Raw genomic sequence first — 25,733 nt, forward strand, 5'->3', positions numbered from 1 at the left:
TACAGGTTGGGGGGTGACCTGCTGGAAAGTAGCGAAGGGGAAAGGGACCTGGTGGTCCTGGTGGATAGGAGGATGACCATGAGCCAGCAATGTGCTCTTGTGGCCAAGAAGGCAAATGGCATCTTAGGGTGCATTAGAAAGGGAGTGGTTAGTAGGTCAAGAGAGGTTCTCCTCCCCCTCTACTCAGCCTTGGTGAGGCCGCATCTGGAATATTGCGTCCAGTTCTGGGCCCCTCTGTTCAAGAAGGACAGGGAATTGCTTGAAGGAGTCCAGCGCAGAGCCACAAAGATGATTAAGGGAGTGGAACATCTCCCTTATGAGGAGAGGCTGAGGGAGCTGGGTCTCTTTAGCTTGCAAAAGAGGAGACTGAGGGGTGACCTCATCAATGTTTACAAATATGTGAAGGGTAGGTGTCAGGATGATGGAGCTAGGCTTTTTTCAGTGATATCCAGTGATAGGACAAGGGGCAATGGGTGTAAACTGGAACATAGGAAGTTCCACGTTAACATCAGGAAGAACTTCTTTACTGTAAGAGTGACAGAGCACTGGAACAGGCTGCCCAGGGGGGTTGTGGAGTCTCCTACACTGGAGATATTCAAGGCCCGCCTGGACAAGTTCCTGTGTGATGTACTGTAGGTTACCCTGCTCTTGCAGGGGGGTTGGACTAGATGATCTTTTTAGGTCCCTTCCAACCCTTGGGATTCTGTGATTCTGTGTAATCCTTACATCCACATTAAGATGAATCATCCTAAATGCATCTGACTTGGTGAGTAAGGGCACCATGTCACACTTTCAGAGTTCTGTGTAGGATGTCCTGACAAACTGGAGACAGGGATAGTCTTCATTTGGATCAAATTAACACAGATATGATGTACAAATGAGGAAGTTAAGCTAGTATGTCGATAAAACAGCACAGGAGCATAAAAAATTCCAGGCCCCGTAGAAGATTAATTCTGGGCTGAATAAGTCATTAACAGACCACAAGAACAGAGTCCACAAAACTGGGTCAGAATTGAAAAGAAGATTATTGTCCAAGGAGAAGCAAATTCTGTCAGTTGATACTTGAACAACATTAGTAATAAAACACACTCAAAATCAGAACAGAATTGATGTTACTGGTTTAACTTTCAAGAAACAACCAAGGCAACAAAACTTTTCTAGCTTTTCTAATAAATAAACACACACACACCACAAACTACTACAATACAGTGTGTAAAGCGCTAAGGACTAGAGACATGTTTCAGTTGAGTATCCTCCCATGCCAAGTTTCTTGAAATTTCCAATGCATGCACAGATTTGAGGAGTTGAAGCTCATCCAATCTTGAGCTTCGTTTCCCGAACACAAGCAGATGAATGTAAACACAAATAAATTAACCAGCTTCTCCACCCCCGGCACACAAGTAGCACCTTAGCGCCTGAAATACACACATTTTTCTTGCTATAGAGAAATGTGTCAGGACATACATGGAAACCAGTATCACTGACAGCCAGACTTTTCACACCAAAGATGACCTTCGTCCTAAGATTAGAAGGAGCTGACAAACATGCCTCAGATTTTTTGCTCAAGTTTCAGCTATTTTCTTTTCATAGAGGCTTTGTGCAATGGTATTACTAGCTCTAGGGATGTTATTTTTCTATATTCCTCTAACAAAGTAATAACTTCTTGATGAGTTATTCCAGTCCAACTTTTAAGAAGATAGATGTATTTTTTAATCTGCCAGAGCCCTATTCCAGTGCAAATGAGTTCATTCAAGAATGGCCCAAGCAATCAAATACTTTGTTTTTAATGAAACTTCTTGATGGGATATACCTGCAAAGTCCCACAACCTCCTCAAACGTTGACTCAGTTCTTTCAAAGCTTTGAAGAAATATGGCCTCATTTAGGACTTGTAAGTAGTAAGTGGCACTTACTTTTGGATTTTGACAAGACTGAAAGCGTAATTTAATCCAGGACCATAATGAACATTTTGGGACTGATATGTGAACTAGTTTTTAGAATTCCAGCCAGAACCCCAAGATAAACATCAAGTTTCACATAGAGTTTATCTTTTGGATTAAGGAAGCCTATCTGGTTGCCGGTGTAACACAATACATCAATTTTCTCTGCAGCCACCATATTTCCAGAGGTTCACTGTGATTACATTTGTTGTTAACTGAATCATCTGCTACAAAATGCTTGCTTCTCTTGCCTGGTCTGGCAAACCACTGAGACAAAAAGACACAAAATTCTATGAAGGGGTCCAAAGGAAACACTTTGTCCTTTCAGTAGTATCTGAGACTGCTGTTTATAAGCATAATATGTGACGTCGAGCAATAAAAAGTAGGATACAAAGGTTTGGTCACTCGTACTTCTAACCACATTCTGGTTTTTTTTTTTGTTTGTTTGTTTTTATTTTTTTTATGACTTTGCAGCCATGACGATCGGTTTTTCCTGTGTCTTTCACCTACTTCTCCTCCCTGCAGTTCCCAACTACATTCCTGCTCCTTCCCCTCTTCCCCCTCCCTCAAACTGGCTGATATTTTAGTTACTGTTTAGTTTCATTATTCTTCTCTTGCATAGTGCAGAATATAACATATTTCAACATGACTGCTCTAATTTAGAACCCACAAGTGTTAAACAGTAACAAATTCATGGCATGTTGTCCTTCTATGCCTATCTAATTTCCAAGATACATGAGAAAAGATTTTTCTCTCAGAGATTATATAAGGAGTTGCTCTAATAATTTATGTTCCAATTTCTAAGAAATTAGCAGGTGCAAAATTTAAGCAGCATAGAATCACTTAAAGTTCTGAGTCAAAACATCAATGAAAGATAATAATGTTACACTAATAATTTGAATATTTATTTATCACCAAAGTGTGCTTCCCCTTTAGGCCTCTGCCCATGACATCAGTTCTGAGCCTTTTAAAGTTTGCATCAGCATTTGTCTGCTGACTAATTAAAAATGGACATCTGTGAATAATCATGACAAATAATTTCTTATGATAGAATCTCATGTTTAGTTTTGAAGCCTCCCAGTCTTCTTCTTGAGCAATAGTTTAAAACAAGCAAACAAAACAAACAGGTATCTTCATAATAACACAGAAAATATTATGTGCAGTGTGGGGGTGTTTCCTGTCTATTTTAGGTTAATTTTTTTTTTTGCCGTACAAAAATGCACATCCTAAACAAAAGTAATTTTAAAAATTAGAAGTGTATGAAACCCTTAACACATCAAGCTGAGAAAAGACCAGTTCTTCATCATCCCAAAGAGTTATTTAATATGATTGGTAAAATCTGAACCCAGTGACTGAATGGTAGCGCTGTTATTTTGATTCAGATATGATTTCATTGCAGTTGATGTTTTTGGCATAGTCCAGCAAAATATTCATATTTCATTAAATGCTAAGTCTGTCTTCCCTAATTAAACACTGACATAAGCATTACTAAATATTGAACAACAATCAGATTCATCATTCATCTGATGTTTTTCTTTCTGCTGATGTGACAAGTGTTCATCAAGAATTTTTTCCCAAAGAATGCATTTGTCAGATGGGCTGACAACAGCATCAACTGACACCTGAGTATTGTGAATTCTAGCTAGATCCACAATAATCTCCCATTAAAACCAGACAGATCAGATTCTCTATCACTTTAACATGCTTAACATTGCAAAAGCCTTCCAAAGACAAATGCAAGGCTGGATAGAAAATGCGTAGTACAGCTGAATCTGAGCTACAAGTGCATTAAGAGGAATTTGAGGAAGTTAACTCTACTGGAACAACAAAGAGAAAATACACTTAGAGTTAAAATCAGACTGGACTGTAATTTTGCCACAGATTACAAAAAGTTACTGAAACCTTGTTCCAAAAGTGAAAGAAAAGCAGAAGGGTCAAAGAGTATGATGATTTCAGAAAGCGGAGTTCAAGCTAACTGTTTGTCCCAGCCCACAATAAAGAAGGGCCAAGTAAACATAGTCTCCTAAGTAAGGCCACACTGAAGACAGTCCAATTATGATTTTATAATTTAGACCACATTCATTTCTGTTCCATAAAGAAAACTACTATAAAAGTTCTTTTTTGTGAGATGTAAATAGTTGCTCTCCACAGTGCTTAGCTTCTGAGACTTCAGGTGTCACACAAAGTTTTTATTGCTCTAATGGGTGCCAACTATCTACCTGGCAAGGCTTACAGAGGTTTATTTTGCCAAGGGCATGTAATGGGGAAAACAAAAAAAAACCTCAAGTAAAAAAAAGTAAATCTATGCTTACATACTGTCTACATGAATCTATCTTTATATGTGTCCATATGAATCATAGAATCATAGAATAGTTAGAGTTGGAAAGGACCTTAAGATCATCTAGTTCCAGCCCCCCTGCCATGGGCAGGGACACCTCACACTAAACCATCCCACCCAAGGCTTCGTCCAACCTGGCCTTGAACACTGCTAGAGATGGAGCATTCACAACCTCCCTGGGCAACCCATTCCAGTGCCTTACCACCCTCACAGGAAAGAATTTCCTCCTTATATCCAATCTAAACTTCCCGTTTTAAGTTTTAACCCATTACCTCTTGTCCTGTCGCTACAGTCCCTGATGAAGAGTCCCTCCCCAGCATCCCTATATGAACATATTAATATCTTCAGATTAAGCAAACTACAGCTTTCACAGCTGGGGAGAATTTGTTCCTATCAGCCACATCATTGAGCTGTCTTAGCCTTAATGTTTGTCTTTCAGAGACTTCCACCTAGCTCTATTTACTTGTAATGAACAAGTAAAAGACTTCTCACAAACAATGAATACCTGAAAGTACTATACATTTTCACTCTCTTGGATATACAAGATAAAAAGACTTCATATTAAGGAAAACTAAAAGCACCATAGATTAGATTAGGCACTGAAATAATCTGAAATTTAGCTATCATGATGGATAATAATGTACAATGGAGATTTATGATACATCCAAGTCACTGGAAGCACTATGACAGGTTACAGTCATCCAGTAAAGCCATCGAGCTTCTTCCCACTTGTACATTCACTTTGTAAAAAGTAGCCTGAAAGGAAATATCACAGTGGACAGCTGCTGAACATGCAGCAGGCACACCACCACACCACAAGTTATATGCTCAAACATGGCTGATTAAGTCTAGAGGAATATGTAGACAGCTATCACCAGATTATACTCATGCTCATAACTTCTGCTTATACTTCCAGCCTAGTACACTCTAGCTGCCTAAGCCCACGATGATCCAGAAGTCAGAATTAACAAGAATGTAAGAATTGCCATTATCTATTCCTGAACATTATCTACTGCCATTATCTATTCCTGAACGATCATCAGCCAATCTCAGTACATGCTTCTCAAGGGAAATCTGACGCATGCTAGCAGAAACAGAGATGACAAAACTTCAGTAGCTTGAGAAAAGCTTCAAGTAGCAGGCAGAATGGTACAGTAGCCAAAAGAGAAGAACAGAATGAGTCAGCAACTCTAAGCAGATATTTCTCAAACATGCGGCTCATTTTGGCTCTGTTGGCAGTTATCAGTCTTAAAAATTATACAGTCATTTGACAAGCTGACATAAAAGATAAGATACAGGAAAATAAGGCAGGATATTTTGGACAATAAATTTAAACTACAGCATCTTAACAGGGATCGTCAAGTTAAAGGCAAAACTTGCTGTTCCAATTTTATTTCATTATTTTGGTCAAGTCCTAGAATTAATCTGGAGGAACTTGCTAGTGTCAGTTCATAAATTCTGGAAAAGGGATAAACGTGACATTTAAATGTGCATTTTCTGATTGTATATATTCTTCAAGTAGTCTTAGGAGACAGTCTAGCAGTCAAGAAAATGTTTTCTAAACTATGAAATATTGGGCAATCATCAGATACTTCAAGATGACTCTTGACTTTTCAGAGAGGGTAACTACTTCAAATAGACATAGGCAACAACAGACAGAACAGTTCTGGGTCAGAACTTCCTTGTGATGACAATATTTAAGTAGTTTGGTACAGCATTTTACAGAAAGAATAACATTTGGGATTTTGGATTCCTTAAAATCAGATTTACAGGTAATAGAATAAACTGTAATCACCCCTCCCAAGCATTAGATCTTACTTTGGAATAGCTAATTCCAGGTTTTTAAATTGGGATCATTTCTCTTTAACTGTATTGTAAGTGCATTTGCTCTGGTAGGTCTCACATTTCAGGCAGCAGATCAAGTAAGACTGCAGTTTTATGGACCTTTCCAATTTGTTCTTAGTATTGTTTGGGCAAGTTTTAAACATTTGGCTATAGCATTTTGGTACAAATTAGCCAGAATAACGTAAGGTTTCAATTTGCAGCTTTAACCTTGCCAATGTCCCAACTACTTTTGCCTTGCATTTGAACTCTGATTTAAATGATGATTGCAATGGTATTGTTATAATTAGCAGAACAGCTTTGCAGGAACATTGCCTATTAGATAGCAAAAGTGCAATGAGATGTGGTTAGACAGAAAAATAGTGCCTAAGAACAACCTCTATACTACTTTGTACCTCCACATATTGCTCAAGGTGATTATATTAGCATATGAATTCAGATATGCTGGTTAAAGAATTTAAATAGTGAGCTCTGTTTATTCTGCCAAAGTGTTTATAGTTTTGGATTTATTAACTGTCAAGCCTCCATCCCCCCCTTACTCTTCCCCAGTTTTTTGGCTTCAAATGATTTTATTTTGGCACATTTAGTAATGCAACATTTCACTTTTCTAGAAAACTCCACCGCTAGAAGAGTAACACAAAACCCCAGGAAACTCACCTGGTCTCCAGTTTCACTACCAACTCAAAACAGCTACAGTTCATTCAAAGCCAACTGAATCTCAGCCCAGTTCCAAGGAAGCAAGGGCAGATTCAAGCATTCGTATCAAATTCAGACATGGTTTGGTGCACAGAAAGTCTGCTTAGACAATACTTCAACAGTAGAACCAAGAGCCCTAATTCCCACTAAGTCACTGAAAAGACATGAGGATGGAGAAAAACACAGAAGAACTGCCATCAAAAAATTTAGGAATAATGCCTAATACTTGCACACATCCGAAAAGAACATATATAGGTTTTCATTTCTGATACTGCATTAGTAAGCTTCTAAAAAGGAAAAAAAGTTAAAGAACTGAAGCAGGAAAAGATCTCCTAGCAGATATCATGTGTAGGAAGGGATCAAAAGATCTAAAGAGCTTTTTCTGCCAAAAGGATCATCAAGAAAAACTGGGTGGAAAACAGCATCTCTTCAGCAACAGCCTTTTGACACAACAGTTAGTAAGCTCAATGTCCTTAGAGGATATACAAACTACTCAAAAGCTTCAATGGAACTCCAGTGTATTAAACATAGCTACCTACCTCATTATGTGAACCATAATACATGGAATGGATGCCTATTTGCAAACTGGTTCCCTAAGATTTTTATCTTCCTCTGAAATAAGATCAGGATTGCACTCACTTGGATCTCAGTCTGAGCTGGTTCTCTATCAGGAACTATTTTAAATACCAAGAGCATTCAATAGCAAAGGATACATTCCATCTTTCCAAATTTTTTGTAGTGTCCATCATTGTGCACAACGCAGGGACCATTCCTCTTAAATTCATTGAACAAATTAAGAATTACTCGGAGAACCAAAAGACCCCCAGACTTTTAGAAGAACGTGACCATGTACCCAAGAGAAATTAACAGAATGACATCCTCCCTGAAAATATCCTATAATGTGTACTTTATTCCCTCGTTTGTAAGGTGAAATGAAAGGCACACAACCCAAATAGATCTGTGCTGTTGGTTTCTGGCGGGGAGAGGTTAAGGATTTTTTTTTTTTTTTTTTTTTGTGGGGTGTTTTTGGGGGGTTGGAGAGGGTGGTATTTGTTTGGGGTTTGGTAGGTTTGTTTGCTTGGTTTTAGTTATTTTTGGTTTATTGTGTTGGTTTGTTTTGGGATTATGCTTGCTGTTTCATGGATTGGTTTTGGGTGTTTGCTTGGCTTTTTCTATTTGGTTGGTTGTTTTTTGGAGAGTGTTTTTTTTTGATTGCTCTTTTTCAAGGACTTTAGCAGAATGACAACCAGCGCTTAAAGAAGGCTAATTCCTCATTCACAGACATCTTTTTCTCTGGAATTTATCATGTGCCAGGGGAAGACAACAGACAGCAGAACCATAACATACAGCAGAAGTCAGTAGCTTCAGTGGCAAAGACCCATCACAAAAAGATGCCAAGGGCCACAGCAACACATCTTGATCTATCTTAGCCAGGTATCATCTTGCACAAGGTATGAAGTAACACTCTTACATGAGTAATTCAAGCATTATGCATTTGCGAAATGCTGCATTTTCACACAGTTACCCCCAAACATGATTTAATGAGGGGAATGGTTCCTAATGAATGTAATTATTCCAGTCAGGCTATAGAGCCTGCTTCTTCCAGAATCAAAGAACTGTTTAGGTTGGAAAAAGACCATTAAAGTCATCAAGTCTAACTGTTAAACTAGTACTGCCAAGTCCACCAGAGCCACTAAAAAACCCAAATGAAAAAGAATGAATACAACTTTCTAGTAGACACCTAAAGTTCAGGAGAAGCACCTCTTCTGTTGAGATGCATAAAAACAGGTTCTGCCAAAACTAATGTGTCTGATCTCCACAGTAAACATACTTTGCAGTGCTAAGGAGTAAAAAAGCTGTGTTCTCTTAATTCTCCTGTTTTCCAAACACAGTCTTTCTTAAGCGTATTATGGTACATGAACATCATATGAGGAAGCCAGACTAGAATTCCCAGACTACTGCAGAAGTAAAGCAAACAAAAAGTTAAATACTTACCTTTTGAAGGTCCCTGAAAGTTAACATCAATAAAAGCAGAACTAATTTTAACTTCTGCAGAATACAGCAGCTGACCTGACTGTATTTCAGCAAAATTCAAAATACAAATATTTAAGAAGGTATATTCAGAGGTATTTCAGCAATGAGTCACTCTGCTAAAACAGTGGTTTGCTTTAGGCCTAGTCCTTCAATTTGATTTTATAGAAACTGAGAAATAAACTGGAACTCGTACATGGAGCTCACATACACAAGCTCTCATTTTAAAGCTGCCTCTGGATTACGGTTTAAGAGCCATATACATGAAGTGCAAACAGTATTGATTTTTTTATTTGAAAAACAGTCAAGTCAATATGAAGCATCTAGCCTGAACAGAACATTCCACTCTCTGCAGGTAAGTGTTAGAAGAAAGCTCCCTGATGAAGGTAAGCCCATACAAAAACATTCAGTCTAATCTTCTAAATCAAGTTTTAGACAATAATACTCCAGCTGAGACTGTGTCTAGCAAACTGCATTTAAACGGCCCACAAAAATCCATTTAGTCTTTCATTTGCCAGAAAAGCAATGGGGGGTAGCAAAAACTCCTGCATTCTCAAGTTTCTAACTGTAATTGATTGATGGGGCAAAGAATTGCAGACAATGTCTGAGACTGGAAAAGAAGCAAATGGCAGTGTATATTCAAAGGTAAAGAAAACTGTATTCTCAAAAAAGGAGACAGTAGAGGTATCATTGTCCATGCACACTCATAGTCCACCACGCTTCCTTCTGAGCTAAGCTGTAGCCAAACAGCCCCTACAGCATCCTCTGATTTAAAGAGAGGACCAGACATCTATTTTTTGCCATCTGCCCTTCACTGAAGTACGGAAAGTCACAATGAGAGTGACTGGAAACCAATTTCTGGACCAGTACAGACTCACCTTTGCATCCCTCTCAAGTGCATCACTGGTATCTCAAATTTGAATTTAGGAAGTTGTGAGGTCTGCTAGCTACTGTCATCATTATTATTTGGCTAAGGATACTAATGCAAAATGTCTGTTCTTCACTGGCAGACGATGAGCAGTTCACGTGGGCACATTTAATTGCATGACGAGCATTTTGCCTCTTTGAAAGATAAAATCTCCTTCCACAGAATCTACAATGTTAGGGAGGGTACCATATTTTGGCCATAACTGCATCTCCCATTTTCATCAAGAGATTTAACTGATTTTGCCTTAACCGCATACCTAGGACTGAAACACCACATAAGCCATTTCAAATAGCTTGTTATCCGTTTCTTGTACCCAACCTACACAGAAACATTGCAGCACTGAAACATGACAAATAATGGTTGCAGTACATGAGAAGAAGAGTGTTTCATTTAATTGTTCAAACTGATGTCAAGATAACACCTGCTGTCAGACATTTCCCAAGACTGTTTGTTCTTTCAAGCAGGAGTCCCGCTTGACATCTTTTTGAAATCCCTGGAACTCCCTACCTGCCTTAGTAGTACTTCACAGAACTGCTTCTCTGCTGTAGAGTACCTCAGAGCTTGTATCAATCAGTCCCACAGATTTCTTTTCTACTTGTTTCAAGGCACTTCACTGATTCAACTTCAACAAGCGTTGTGTCAACTGTCTTACAGAAACAGAAGACGTGCTGTGCAGAACTGGAAAGAATTAGGTCTGTTTGCAAAGCCGGAAAGTAGAAGCCTTGAAAGGCCTTCGGCCTCATGTAAAAATTCTATGCTCTTCATAGAACTGGGCACTCAGGAATTTAGCTGCCAACAGAAATTCAAAAGATGCAAAGAAGCTGTCTGCAACTTGTTCAGTTAAGGCCATTTCACATGCCAGTGAAGAAGAGTCCACCTGCAATGTTTCATAGACCTTCCCAACTCAATACCTAGGACAAATACTTCTTGCCACACACAACACGTGGCTCATTCATAGAACATCATACAGCGCTATGAATTTACAATACACGGCTACAGCAAAGAGCAGAACTGGAGCTTTCTGTCCCTGCAGTATATCAGTATCGTGATGAGAGGCAAGATATGCTTACCAGGCTTCAGGGTGGGCAAGTACTACTGTATCATGGCAAGCAAATACTAGAGCATGGAGTGCTATAAAGGTGATTTTAACTGTTATAAAATGTTATGTAAACACCCCAATTACTAGACATAACCACCACAGCTTGTACAGCATCAAACACAATCAGGCTGCTGTTTTTAGCTGGTCCCTAGACACTACTCTATAACTGAATAGTATAAAAGTATTCAATCTTAGAAACACAGAACTCTGCTCATCTTGCAGAAGGTATGAGTCTTTCTGTTCAGCTGAATCCTCTTACAGCTTAAGTCTCCTGTACACAGGGAAAAGAGGCAGCATTAGTAAAACATCCAGACATGCATCAGCTGATAAATGTGCCTTTCATTAACAGCACTGGCTTCAACAGTCCCTGCTTTTCTCTAACACCATTTCCATGTCTCTGCTCTCACTTGCCTTCATGCAACTCATATGCTGCCTGGTTACAACACTCAGTATCTGCCAGATTATACAACAATCCGCATTAAGGCAATTCATGTTAAACAGATCCACATTAGTAACTTCTCAGCAGAAACACTTAGTAGGAAAATAGTAGTAGCACAGGCTAAGAGGCTACTTCAGCAGTTGTCAAAGTGTGTCAGATCACACTTTGCTATGGGACATCAAAAAAAGCCTAGGCTTACATCTGAAATTGCCTCCAAGTATAGAATACACAGCTCCACTTCTCTGAACTCTTTCTGAAACTGCAAGAGAACTGCTAAAAACACATCTTTACTACATCATCTGCTGGCCTGCATTTAAGCCTCCCTTCACTAATGAATTAATCAGCTGCAAACCAGTGGAGAAGATTTTCAGGGTCAACATTAGTATTCGCTGGCTCTACAATGGGTTAGATTAAGAACATAAATCTTAGAGATTAGTAAAGGATTACTTCACATTATCTGATTTGAAAATAAGGGGGGAAGAAATATGCTGTACTGATTGAAGTAAAACAGAAATTTAAAGCAACTGTTAAGTACTGACTTCAGAGTTTCCACTATTCCATTGTGGTTTCTAACACCACCCCACCCCGTCCCCAGCTGTCATACAGAGAAGTAAAAATGCTTTTATGCATTTCCTGCATATATTTTGCATTTTGGCAATTCACCTTCTGTAGGTACCTTAAAGCTTTTGAATCTAAGGCTTACAGAAACATGAAGTCTACTATTAAACCTAACTTTATGAATCATTTATTTATTGTTAAATTTATTGCATAGACTAAAAAGTAGAGAGTCTAAACCCAGCATTTCTCATGATTCTCAGGTGCCTGATCTTCATTCTTGATATGGCATGATGCATGCCTAACAATAAACTCTAGTGATTTGTATGATCATTTATTAACTACATGAACTGCTTTTACTGTACAGATTCTACAGTCAGACTTGCCAAACTAGAGCTATCTAAAGTCTATGATTTCTTTTAACCACAAGAAATAAAGCCAGACAGAATAATCAGAGCTTTTAATTTAATTTGTAAGGACAGAAGTGTAAGAAATCAGAATTTTTGTTTGGTAACTACCAAGTTCAGCCAACTTCCCATGACAGAGCTGAGCAGAAATGTTAGCTAAGGCACGCAAGTTTATCATTAAAAAAAAAATAAAAATAAAAAAAATCAGCTTACATTATTAAGCTACATATAGATTTAAATATTTTCTCTCAGCCTTCAAGACACTTGTGAAAACTAGAGCCAATACACTTTCATTTAACAGAGCACACCTACTCACCCATAAGAAGGCAGCAGGGAAGGATCAGCATATCTCTGTTCATAGGCCAGTTAGTACAGCATTGTGTTAATACTGACACATAAGACCATCTCCTTTCCCTAGACACTAAAAATCTAGTGCTGGATAATCACACACACCAGTAACTTCAGGTGTCATGTGTTGATCTAATTAAATCCTTGTCAGCTCTTCATGTCCATAGCTAAACTTTTGAAAACTTGGCACAAACAACCTGTATTTCACGGTGTTCATAGTATGAAAATAAGAGGCAGAGATTTAACTTAGAACTTATGTCAAAAAGCTTCCATTAGGTATTTTCTTCAAAAATAAGTTCAAAATCTGATTGCATCAAATTGCCCATATAAAAGTTTTTGCTGGAAAAAGTAACATACAAAATTACTCAAAACCCTCTACATTTTCATTCTGCAGAAGTATCTTAGGTCCTTTGTCACAGGCTTAAAATCAGGAAGCACAGCAGGTAGGAGTGAAAAAGGGTTTTAGTTTCTGAAGAACGTTTTTTTAATTTCTATATGCTGATTGTACTGTACACAGGAGGAACACGGAGGCAGCGCTGCTTCTCTGAAAATTACTAGGGTTATGCTGGGGAGCCTGACCTGGGTAATGAGTACCAGCTGCCTACCTTCACTGGTAGCTGCATTCTTCTGGGCTTTGGTGGGTGTGTGATCCGTACTTGAACTCACGTCGGATGAGATGCTTGAGCTGCCTTTGCCTGCAAAGGGAGAAAAAGGTGGAGAGGGTGGGAGAGAGAACAAACGTAAGTATCAACAGCGAAATAGAAAGACCTTCCGTATCAGGACCTGGAACAATTCCAGGAAGCTTTAAACCAAGTTTAAAGCAGCTGATGTTCATTTTGTACACAGTGGGGGAGAAGTTAACTGCAGTATAGCTTATAGCATATACATCTTTACAGGTACTAGAACTGCAAACAGCCTTCTGTGTCACAGGGGCTCTCATTACGTATTTGCCAAGCTCCACTGTAAATGAAAAGTTTGTGGTTAACAACATGAGGAGGACTTTCACTATCAGTTTTCTCATTCAAATACCTCTAACACAGATCAGGATAAATGGACACTGACCCTCATCAGCATGGAGGGCTAAATTCAAAATTTGTTAAATGAGTTTAAATTTTTGGTTTATGTGTTCACAACATGTATTCAAGTCACTTGGTCTCGTGAAAAATGATAGCAAAGTATCTGCTGTTTCCTCCTACACCATGCTCACTGCTTGATGTAATACACCCCTTTAAAACTAACTTCTACAATTGCTGTTCTTCACTTTTCATTTTTTAAGTGATAATCAGAACCAATGGATGTTTCCTCTCTTACTCTCTAAAGACTTTTTCCTGCATTTCCCACATCAATGCCTTCAGACCTATATGTGGTATGTCAAACCAGCTACATGTTGGTAACAGAAAGAAATCCAAATACAAAGATAAAAGTTAACTATGATAGATACCACAGAAGACTGGAGGGTGCTAAAGGAAATTTCTCTTTTTGTTTACCTGTGACCACCTAAGAATGAGTCACTTCCATTTCCCTTCACTCATTCTACTCAATCTCAGTTTACTACTACTTCCAGGGAATACATTCTGCTCCACAGCAGAAACCAGACCAACCAATCAGCAATACATGAGATAACTCTAGAAAGAGGAAAGGCAATGAATACTGTTACATTTTAAAAAGTTATCTATCCCCACAAACACTGCATCAGTGAAGTCTGTAAGAGCTATGTTGACTTTTCAACCAAAATTAGTCGGTATGGCGAAAGCTAGCAGACACCATGCTTCTGTCACTTGAGTAAACCTATAATTATAAGAATGTTAGCAAGAGACTTTTCTGATCTGTTATTTCAATCAAGCATTCCTTGGGGTTCTGGGTTACAGTATGCCTGGTTTTCATAACATTTAGACGTAAAGGAGGAGGTCTGCTTTTTAAAGGTGCCACAACAGAACAAGGATTTAAGTTTTAATAGGAAACGACTGGAGAATGTGCAAACGTAGGTTGCTTCACAACCAAGGTACTGCCACTTAATCCGTCAGCCAGCCCTAGAGAATCATTCTCCCACATGAAGTTGCTTAAGTTAACATGCTCAGATTTGAGATGATTGTGGAGTAAAAGGATATTAAAGAGGCCAGAAAGAAGTAAAAAAATAAATGGCTAAGACTAGTAGTTGGGTGGGGTGAAGGGGGTGTGTGTATTTTCAGTGATTCACTAACTGCTTTTTACATTCCTTTAAGAAGTTAAGCAAACCCAAGAAGCAATGCCTCTTGAATATCACTTCAATTACTCTCAAGCCGTGACATGAGTTGGAGTAATGGACTGTGGTCTTCATAGGAATGACTGCCCCAAAATAGCTCTCCAGCTAAGGCAAGTAGAGTAGAAGAAAGCCAGGTGAGAAAAGAGAAAGATAAGTGTAAAATAGTTTCTTTCCAAGGAAGAAGCCACAGTACTTGAAATATCTGCAATGGCTAATAATCAAGTCTTTAACGACAAGAAAAATATTTAGAGAGAAGCACCATTACCAGCAACTCCTCATGTACCAAGCACAGTAACTGCAGAAGCAGAGAAACTTTCAAAGAGTCCTTTCAAAAGGACTCCTTAACAGATTAAGAAAAAGACTCCAACCGATCAAGGGAGGGGTGGGGGGGTGGGGGGGTGGTGTAGGGGAAATATCCCAAAACCAAACAAACAAAACCAAAAACCACACACACAAAAAAAAAAAAAAACCACCAACTGGAAAAATTTATTTCCTCAAAGCAAATAAACAGCATTTCCTCTAAAATATATATATATGTTTTTGGGGAAAAAGAAGTCAACGATACCAAACAACAGCAGAATTACTGGCTGGTCATCTGTGGCATAGGTTGTTTTCGCAAGGTGAATTCTTCCTGTACTTCCCTCATTAACATCAGTAATATTTCTATTAACACCATGTACAAGAAAGCCTCCAAGAGCACAATAGAAATATTTTAGCCACTGCAGGGTGCAGACTGCCAGTACATCCAATAGCAACACTTAAAACTGTATACTTACATAGGAACTGTGAAATACCAGCTATAAGTCTAAATATTTACCCTTTAAATCTACTTGAACTTTGAAACATTTTAACTCCTTGGGAGAAGTTAAAACTAAAAGTTAAGAAAAAAGAATCCACAGTGATTACTGCTTTGGTTGATACCAGTTCTTCCTGCAGTTACACTCTAGATGTTTTATGATACTGTTAGTCTTCTCCAGCTGTGTACAGCCTTGAAACAAGCCTTCTTCCTCTCAGTCTACCTGAAACTCTCTAATCATGTGGGGGAAGCAAGAGATACTTTCTAGTATATTTTCAGTGTATTTTAAATAGACTAGCAGATGCTGTATCTATTAGTGCAAAACAAAACCATTCACTTCTAGTCAGCTATATCTGGCTATTGCTGGTTGAAAGGAAGAAGGCAGAGAGTTGTGGTCAATGGCACAGAATCTAACTGGAGGTCTGTGACTAGTGGAGTTCCTCAGGGGTCGGTGCTGGGACCGGTGCTGTTTAATATTTTCATCAATGACCTGGATGAGGGAACTGAGTGCACCCTCAGCAAGTTTGCTGATGACACAAAACTGGGAGGAGTGGCTGACACACCAGAGGACTGTGCTGCCATTCAGCGAGACCTGGACAGGCTGGAGAGTTGGGCGGGGAGAAACTTGATGAAATTTAACAAGGGCAAGTGTAGAGTCTTGCATCTGGGGAAGAACAACCCCATGTACCAGTACAGGTTGGGGGTTGACCTGCTGGAAAGTAGTGAAGGGGAAAGGGACCTGGGGGTCCTGGTGGATAGGAGGATGACCATGAGCCAGCAATGTGCTCTTGTGGCCAAGAAGGCAAATGGCATCTTAGGGTGCATTAGAAAGGGAGTGGTTAGTAGGTCAAGAGAGGTTCTCCTCCCCCTCTACTCAGCCTTGGTGAGGCCGCATCTGGAATATTGCGTCCAGTTCTGGGCCCCTCTGTTCAAGAAGGACAGGGAATTGCTTGAAGGAGTCCAGCGCAGAGCCACAAAGATGATTAAGGGAGTGGAACATCTCCCTTATGAGGAGAGGCTGAGGGAGCTGGGTCTCTTTAGCTTGGAGAAGAGGAGACTGAGGGGTGACCTCATCAATGTTTACAAATATGTAAAGGGTAGGTGTCAGGATGATGGAGCTAGGCTTTTTTCAGTGATATCCAGTGATAGGACAAGGGGCAATGGGTGTAAACTGGAGCATAGGAAGTTCCACATTAACATCAGGAAGAACTTCTTTACTGTAAGAGTGACAGAGCACTGGAACAGGTTGCCCAGGGGGGTTGTGGAGTCTCCTACACTGGAGATATTCAAGGCCCGCCTGGACAAGTTCCTGTGTGATGTACTGTAGGTTACCCTGCTCTTGCAGGGGGGTTGGACTAGATGATCTTTTTAGGTCCCTTCCAACCCTTGGGATTCTGTGATTCTGTGATTGCAGACTCATGCACACATGTATGTACACACATATAAGGGTATCTAAGTATTCTCCCAAAAACTTGGGTTTGATAATGGGAGAGAGTACAGCCTCAGCAAGTTCCCAGAAGATGCAAAACATGGAGAAATGGTTGATACATCACGAGGTTACTGCCACTCAGAGGTACCTCATCATCAGGCTGAGAAAAATGGGTTGAAAAGAACCTCAGGAAGTTAGTTCAACAGAAGAAAATGCCAAGTGATGCATCTGGGGAAGAATAACCCCATGTACCAGTGCGTACTGAGGACTGACCAACTGGAAGGTGTTTTGACAGAGAAAGATCTGGCAATCCAGGAGGACATCAAGTTGAACATCAGCCAGCAATGGGCCTATGTGGCAAAGAAGACCAACAGCACCATCAGCTGCATTAGGAGAAATGTAGCCAGCAGGCTGAAAAAGGTCTGTCCTGGGTTCAGCAGTAGCCGTCTTTTTTCTCCTTCTTAGTAGCTGGTGAAGTGCTGTGGTTTTGACTTTCAGCCTAGGAACAGCGCTGATAACACCGATGTTTTTAGTTGCTGCTCAGTAATGGTTACTCCAACCAAAGATTTTCTGAGTCTCATGCTCTGCCAGGGAGGAGGGCAAGCCAGGAGGAAGCAGAGACAGGACACCTGACCCAAGCTAACCAAAGAGGTATTCCATACCACAGCACATCATGCCCACTATATAAACTGGGTGCAGTTACCCGGAAGGGCTAGATCACTGCTCGGGTCGGGCTGGGTATCAGTTGGCGGGTGATGAGTGGTTGTATTCTCTTCCCTTGTGATTTCCCTTATCATTATTATTATTGGTGGTAGCAGTAGTGGTTTGTGTTATACCTTAGTTACTGGACTGTTCTTATCTCAACCCATGTGAGTTACATTCTTTAGATTCTCCTCCCCATCCCTCCAGGGGCAGGGGGAGGAAGGGCAGGGGGGAGTGAGCAAGCGGCCATGTGGTTCTGAGTTGCCAGCTGGGTTTAAACCATGACAAGGTGATACTTCCCCACCTCTGCTCAGCACTGGTGAGACACATTTGGAGTGCTGGACCCAGTTCTCAGCAGTACAGGATAGGTAGGGACATACTGAAGAGATTCCAGAGAAGGGCCATAAAAACATCAGGACTAGAACATCTCTCCTAAAAGGAAAAGCTGACAGCTGGGACCATTTAGCCTAGAGAAGAAAAGGCTCAGGGAGATCTTACAAATATATATAAATACCTGAAGAAAAGGTGTGAAGAAGGAGGAACCAGGCTCTGTTCAGCATTGCCCAGTGACAGGACAAGAAGCAATGTGCATAAATCAAAATACATGAAATTACATTTAAACATAAGATTTATCTACTTATTTATTTTGCTCTGATGATGATCCTGTAACAAATCAGGAACTTTGAAATGCAAGTGTTTCAAGCAGAGGTTCTGTGCTAAAGGAGACACTATCTAACCCTAAAGTCAGAAAACGACTCAATACAAGAAGCTTTTTGCCATGCCTTACTTGATGTAAATACACAGTATTTTCAGGAAGCATGTTGCAAGATAAATGAAAGAGACAAATTATTATTTAGTATATGGGAATGGTGCTTCCAAACATTCAGCAAGTAGCATGAATTCCCAGGCCTAGCTCAGCTGAGCTCACCTGAGACAGGCTCTTCTGCAGTGCTTTTCTTAGGGTATTATCTGCCTTGAGGTGCTGGAAGAGCACCAAAGGCAGGCAGTAAGCTGATGAAGGGTCTAGAGAATAAAGAACAAGCCTTATAAAGGGTAACTATGGGAACTGGGGTTGTTTAGTCTGGAGAAGAGGAGGCTCAGGGAGAACCTTATCACTCTCTACAACTACCTGAAAGGTTGTAGTGAGGTAGATGTCAGTCTCTTCTCCTGAGTAAAAAGTGGTAAGACAAGAGAAAATGGCCTCAAGTTGTGCCAGGAAGGTTTAGATTGGATATGAGGAAAAATTCCATCACCAAAAGGGTTGTCAAGCATTGGAACAGGCTTCCCAGGAAAGTAGTGGAGTCATCATCCTTGGAGGTATTTAAAAAACACGTAGATGTGGCACTTAGTTCAGTGGTGGACTTGGCAGTGTTAGGTTAATGGTTGGACTCAATGATCTTGAGGGCTTTTCCAACCTAAACAATTCTATGATTCTATGACTTGCCATCGTCTAGAGTTACCTTTGTGCTTTCAATGGTGTTTTATTTCTAAGCCAGAAGTTGGAATCCAAAAGAAATCAAACTGTACTATGGTTGTAGGTAGATATGGGAGAAGTCATTTTCCTACAATACAACATAATTCACACCAGGAGAGAATGTAGTATGGACTTCGCCACACCTGCAAAGAATCACACAGATGCACAGTTGCAATTCAAATTATGACTCTGGCCTGCTCCTGAAGAAGCAAGATCATGGATATTTTTTTTTTCCATCTACAAGTTGGTGCCAAAGTCTTACAATAGTCATAGGAACAAGACTGCAGCCATCTAACCTATTATACTATTTCCTACACATTTTATTTTGATCTTGCTGGAAAGAAAAGTAGAATAAGGCAAGTGTATAAGAGATACTTCCTCTGAACACTGTCTCTGTATCCAGCTCTTTGTAGCCAAAGGATTTTATTTTATTTTATTTTTTGTCATAGATGTCTTTGTACTCAATAATCCTATAGCCCTATTAAATCTACCCGGTCTCTTTTGGTGTTATGAGTATTAAAATAATGTGTTCAATTTTCTTTCCATCACAGACTAAAATGTTAGGCTTGTTTGTTTTATAAAAGTGTTTGCTTCTTCAGTTTTGCTACCAGAATAAATACATATATTAATGAGAAACTACAGACTATCCAGTGAAGCATTACTAAAAGGCTGTGCATGAAACTGGGTGGTCTTGCTCCAGATTTCGATATTGCTAAAAAAAGCAATAGCTTTCTCCTGCTACTTGTATAGCTAGTTATAATCTTACCTCCCATCCCCTAATAAACATACCCATTGTCACTCCAAAACACCTCTATCAATGTATTTCAGGCTGCTTAAGACTTGCAGGATAGAATCAAGACTAAATACACACAAGGCATCTTAGCCAAATGGAAGTATTTAACAAACACTGGAAGCATCATGGACCAATGAAAAGCAAACTTTGGATTCTGCCAGTCACACTCACCACTGTCACAAACCAATCAGGACAAAAGCAATGCAGTTTAAACTTACGCAGGAAAGTACACTCTGAATGTCCAAGACCAAAAAAACAGTTTCAGAAGCACATATGCAAAGCCTGTCAGAGCATTAACAGTATGTGACAGGACACATTTCTAACTATATGACCTCCACCTGTTGCATGTTGTTGTTTTCCTCATTGTTACTGCACATCCAGCCAGATAAACAGAGGCTGCTTGAATCATGTGATGCAAGTCGTAAGAAACACAAGGTTCATTAACTTGCGTGATAGATGGTGTGTCTTGTCAGTGAATCCCTTTCACTTCGCTCTGGAATAGTTTTACTGGGGTTCTTTTCAGCACATTTGCTCTTGGATTCAGATGCATGGGGGTTTTTGAGCTGTAATTTTACATGAGCTTCTAAGATCACATACGAACAGGCTGAATTCTTGGAAAATAACAGCAGTGTTATTTTTGACATCAAGTTTTAATCCAATAACATCTGCCTTCAGCAGGCAGTGACAGTTACCTCAGAAGTTAAATGGACAGTGGGGCCCAATCCGTGCTGAAGTGAAACACTAGACAAAATGCCAAAACAGAAAAAGAAAACAGTAATTGAGGAGGAGGGGGGTGGGGTGGGAGGGAAGGCAGTAAAATCCAGAATAATAAGAGCCAGTAATCTTTTTACTTGTCCAAAAGCATTGCAGTGCAGTGATTTGTTTACTTAAACCATCAATTCTTATACAAATTACATTAGTCAACTCAACTTCTGAACATGAAAGGGCATATACATACAACTTTTTTACCAGATATCATTTCTTTCTCTTTTATATCTTCATACAAGATTTTTTTAACCAAGTATATACCGACTGCATCAAGAAGAGATCCATGAAAAACAATCCAAACCTCAAAGCATCAAAGATTATGCAAGAGGAAAAAAAAAAAACTTCTCTTTTCTTTCTCCTGTTTCCACAACACACATTATGCTGGTCCAAGTGTCCAAACCCTCAAATCTGTCTTGTTTAAGATCTGTACTTCTCAAGAACCCAGACTCCTAGCAGATTTCCAAGTATCGCCACAGAAAGCAGCAGCCTGCTGGTATACTTAGGCTTTGAGGATACATGGCATCCTTTAAAGATACAATATACCAATACATTTATCCACAGTAAAAGCAAAGTTGGACTACACACTGTGGACAATAGTTCTTCTTGGACTTCACATTTCTACCGATGGAAATTACATGACACAAAACTGGTTTCCATTTATTAACTCTTTGCTACTGAACAAACTACAATTTAACATTGAAGGTACCTACCTAGAAGCACTCTCACTCACTGAATTGCTTTCAGGATGGGTTCTGTGTTAATTTAGTAACTCCATATTGTCTTTGTGACCCAGGAGCTTAGGAGTAGGGTCCTCAAGCGATTCCCCCAGAATCTAAATAAACCAGGTGCCAACATAACATGCACGGGCTCCAAATTTCATTCAACCCAGCACTTGTCAGGATAAGATTAAAAAACCCAACCAAACAACAGTAATCTGAACAAACTCCAACCCCAAGGAAATTAAACTATCTGAATATTCCACAGGGAGTGCACTTAAGATGGAGTTTGCAGATATGTGATAGCCCTGGCACTTTGGGGCAGTATTTGCTAGAACTTCCAGGAGTACAACCTTTACAAGCATTTTTACATTATAATGTGGATTATAACGCCAACTTCCAGGATCACTTAATTTGGCTGTAAAATTTAGCATAATTTAGCTGTGAAATAGTATACTTAGTTCTGCAGCATTTCTGTCAGTTTTAAGCTAAATTTCTGCTCAGGCTACAGAGACCAATTTGGCCTTCATTGTTGTTCTTCTGGTCCCTATCTTCCTCACCTTTTCAAGTACCACAGCATGCTACAAACCCCCTGCAAACACTAGCAGAACACTACTAGTGCACTAAAGTACCTCCTGAAGAGAGTCATTCACCTTAGCAATTTTTAGTACTTTTAGGCATTTGTACCCCATGTGGGTGCCTGGGTGCTGGCCAGGGGCGTCTGCCTGAGTGTCTCCTTGTGCAGAGCAGCTGGGGCTGCCAGTGCTGGACACAATCAGTTCTAACAGCCTCACTGCAGGGCACCACTGAGTGCAGCCACAGGCAGGTGCCTCAAGGTAGCAAAGCCTTGAGACACAGCCTATTAATATCCCTATTTTTAATCAGTGTTACAAGATTCAGCAAGCCATTTGCAAGGAGAATTTGTAATACCAATTAAATCAGTCCTAATCTTCTTTATGATAGAAATATAACAGTGGAAGTTCCACAGCTAATAAGAAACAATGGTTTATCCACTATACTGCAAAATGCTTGAAAACTTACATTTTAATGTACATATGGGATTGAATTTTTCAGAATTGTTTAGCAGAATGATGCTTATAGCTAACAAGACAAGCCTATTCAGAAAGGCTGAGTCTTAAAATACAACCTTTTACTGAAAAGGCTTAGCCCATACTACAAAAGCCTTTCCTACTGTAGCCTTTTATTTTACCACTGAAACAGGGAAATAAAACTTTAGCCTTCCTACCAATCACAGAGTTTGCTTAGAAACCGCTATATTCATCCAATATTCGAGTGTTCATTACAAGTTGTCTTCTAATCACCAACATGTTTTACGAGAGGAATTTACTCAAGACATACAGTTCTAAAATTTAGTTAGAAATAATGCTTCCTTAGTATACAGTATCTAACCATAACTGTACTATTTTAATTCAACAGCCAAAGTAATTATTAAACACCAAAAAAAAATATAGTGGAGTTGGAACAAAACAAAATAGTTTTGGGTTTTTTTGCTTTAATTGATCTCTGAGAAAATAACTTCATTGCCAAGTTCTCTACTACAGGGCTGCTTCAAACTTGGTTTTCCTCCAACTACACTATAATTTAAACATATTTATAATCTTTTATATTAAAAAAAAGACAATGGCTATTCAGCTCAATACCAAACCTAAAGTGGTCAAAACTTCATTTACACATTATCACGAGACACCCTAATGTGTGGATAGCCTGACCATAGCCTGACAGGACAAACTCCAGTATAGATTCTGCAGTGGCTACAGAACCTATTATTGCACTGGAAAGTATCAGGCATTTGGTATAGTTCTGAATTTTATAAGACAGTAACATGCTGCTCAGAAGTCCAAAATCAAACTCACCAAATATATTTGTCTTCCACAATAATACTATTGACACTTAAAATCTGTATTTATATTTCCACAAACTAGTCACAGCAATCGAACACAAAAGGTTAATATTAACTTGCACTATCAGTCTTAATGCTCATTTCACTTAAAGCACAAAAGTTACAATATTGTCAATTATAATTTTCATCCATTTCCCAGAACTTCATCCAATGCATGCACCAAAACATGAAGCGCCTCTTACTGCCGCATGAACAGATGTCCTATGTTCACAGTCAGAAGTGGCTGCAAATGTTCGGGTAACAAGGTCCAGCTATCCTGCTTACAGCTTATAAAACATCGATCTCACAGATTATGATGATATTACACTTAAAGATGGAACTACAGGGAATGCAGAACCTTTTCTCAAATACAGTGTTTAGTCCCCAGTCGTGTCTCACCTCTCCATCCAAAAGAAAGTCTAAAAGCAAAGTTATCCAGTCTGGTTGCAAAACTTCACTTGCTCATCCATGAGGAGGATCCAAAGCAAGTTGTACTCCCAGTCCACTTCCCAGCTCTCAACAGGTTTTCAATAGCTGACTGACTTTTCTCTTTTCTACTGAATTCTTATTACACACTACTCATTGTTAACTTGACCAGACCTTTCCCTGGCTGACCAAGCTTTTACTGGTCCTTGCTCTTAGCCTCCCTTGTGGACTTGGCTCTCAGCATGTCTAGTCTGCAGAACACCACTTGGGAAAAGTTGACAAGTGAAGGCAAATTCTCCAACTTATCAAGCACAGCAGCAGAGAACATAAAGGCAATATGCTATCTGTCAAGACTACGTTTTCATACAAGTCTTTCCACCCAGATAGGAGCTTTTACATGTGCTTAAGTCACATAACAGATCTCCAAAACCTCTCCCATGGTGTCAGTATTCCCACAGCCTAGTTTTGATGCTAGTATCTGAAATCTAACCAAATTCGTATGTCATGATGAAAACATTCACACAGAAGTTTCTTCTGAAGGTGCTTTATTTTCCTGGTCTGATACTAAATTAGTACAACCTTGTATAGCATAGATGGCAGATCTGATTAAAGAAGTAATTCCTTTTTCATCTGAGTCATCAGCTGGATCCACAAACTAAACAGATTCTTCCCATCACTGCATGACTGCTTTAATCAGATGCAGAGGAAGCATAAGAAACCCACAGTGGGAGATGGCTGCTGCGGCAGAGCTGGCAGAGCAGTACTTCTGGCATAGTACATGGTAACACAACGATTATGAACCTCACAATAGCCCCCAGATTTTAAAGTTGACAGCTAGTTAAGTCAGAATTAACAATAAAGAGGTGAGAAAGTGAAATACCTTTATAAAGACAGTGTACAAAGTACTTTGGCACCAACATCCTCTCTGAAAAGCAATGTGAAAAATCTTTCACGTGACAATACAGATCTGAAAGTCTAAAATGACTTTTTCAATTAAAGAAGATCAAAGGAATCTGACAGCTAAGGAAAAACAGTCAAGGATCATTTTACTCCTTTAGATAAGCACAGTCACTTCCAGCTTTTCTTCACCGATGGATACAGGGAGGGGGGAGGGGGAAAGGGAAGCGGCTGACTCAAGAATGCAAGCAAAAGACTTTGAAAAAGGATTATGAAAACTAAAGTAAAAAGATTTGTGAAAAAGGCATACAGTGATCCAAAGTTGTATCTTAAAGTCAAAGAAAAGGAGATAACCTGCACCCTTGCGAAACACTTTTATTTTTCTATTCACTATTAAGTTTGGCAAAGCTAAGAGCCACATACGACCAGGTTCAGCAACCAGACTTGTAAGCACTCACAACCAACTTAGAAACAATTAAGACTATGAGAGAAGCTGTGCATACAAAAGATAACCGAATCAAACTAAGGCTTCACACTGTTCATTTGATGATCAACTTGGAATTTCAGAGAGTTAAGGGGAAAAAAAGAGGAAGAAATCTAAAGAATCTCTAACAGTGCACTAACCACAGATGTCTGGCAATTAAAAATTAAACAAATGAACAAAACCAACAACAACAGAAAATGACACACTACCTGCCTGATTTTATTTAAGCACAGTTTTAATAGACCACTTTATAATAAATAATTCCATTATTTCTATCAAAAAATTCTTGTACTTTCAACTGCATAACTTAATAATTGTCTGGTCTTAATTCTGTATAAAGACTGTGCATATTACAATTTGCTGCTGCAGTTACTGTCTGAACAATGGGAATCAATCCTTTCCAAAACAACACAGAGGCTCATCTATACCCAGAATTTGAGCAGGACAGAAATTCTCCATAGAAATAATGTGGCTTTCAGTGCCAA

At 39.3% G+C, this 25,733-nt stretch overlaps 1 protein-coding gene across 1 annotated transcript in view; it reads right to left on the bottom strand.

Annotated features, from left to right (window-relative positions):
- Positions 1-25,733, bottom strand: part of FBXL7 (F-box and leucine rich repeat protein 7) — a 179,731-nt gene that overhangs the window by 122,973 nt on the left and 31,025 nt on the right. Inside the window, exon 2 of the mRNA XM_065667584.1 lies at positions 13,227-13,316. Coding sequence (XP_065523656.1) covers positions 13,227-13,316 — 90 coding nt within the window. The remainder of the gene's footprint in view (positions 1-13,226; positions 13,317-25,733) is intronic.

This window comes from Lathamus discolor, chromosome 2, assembly GCF_037157495.1.
Source record: "Lathamus discolor isolate bLatDis1 chromosome 2, bLatDis1.hap1, whole genome shotgun sequence".
In the NCBI taxonomy this organism is placed as follows: domain Eukaryota; kingdom Metazoa; phylum Chordata; class Aves; order Psittaciformes; family Psittacidae; genus Lathamus; species Lathamus discolor.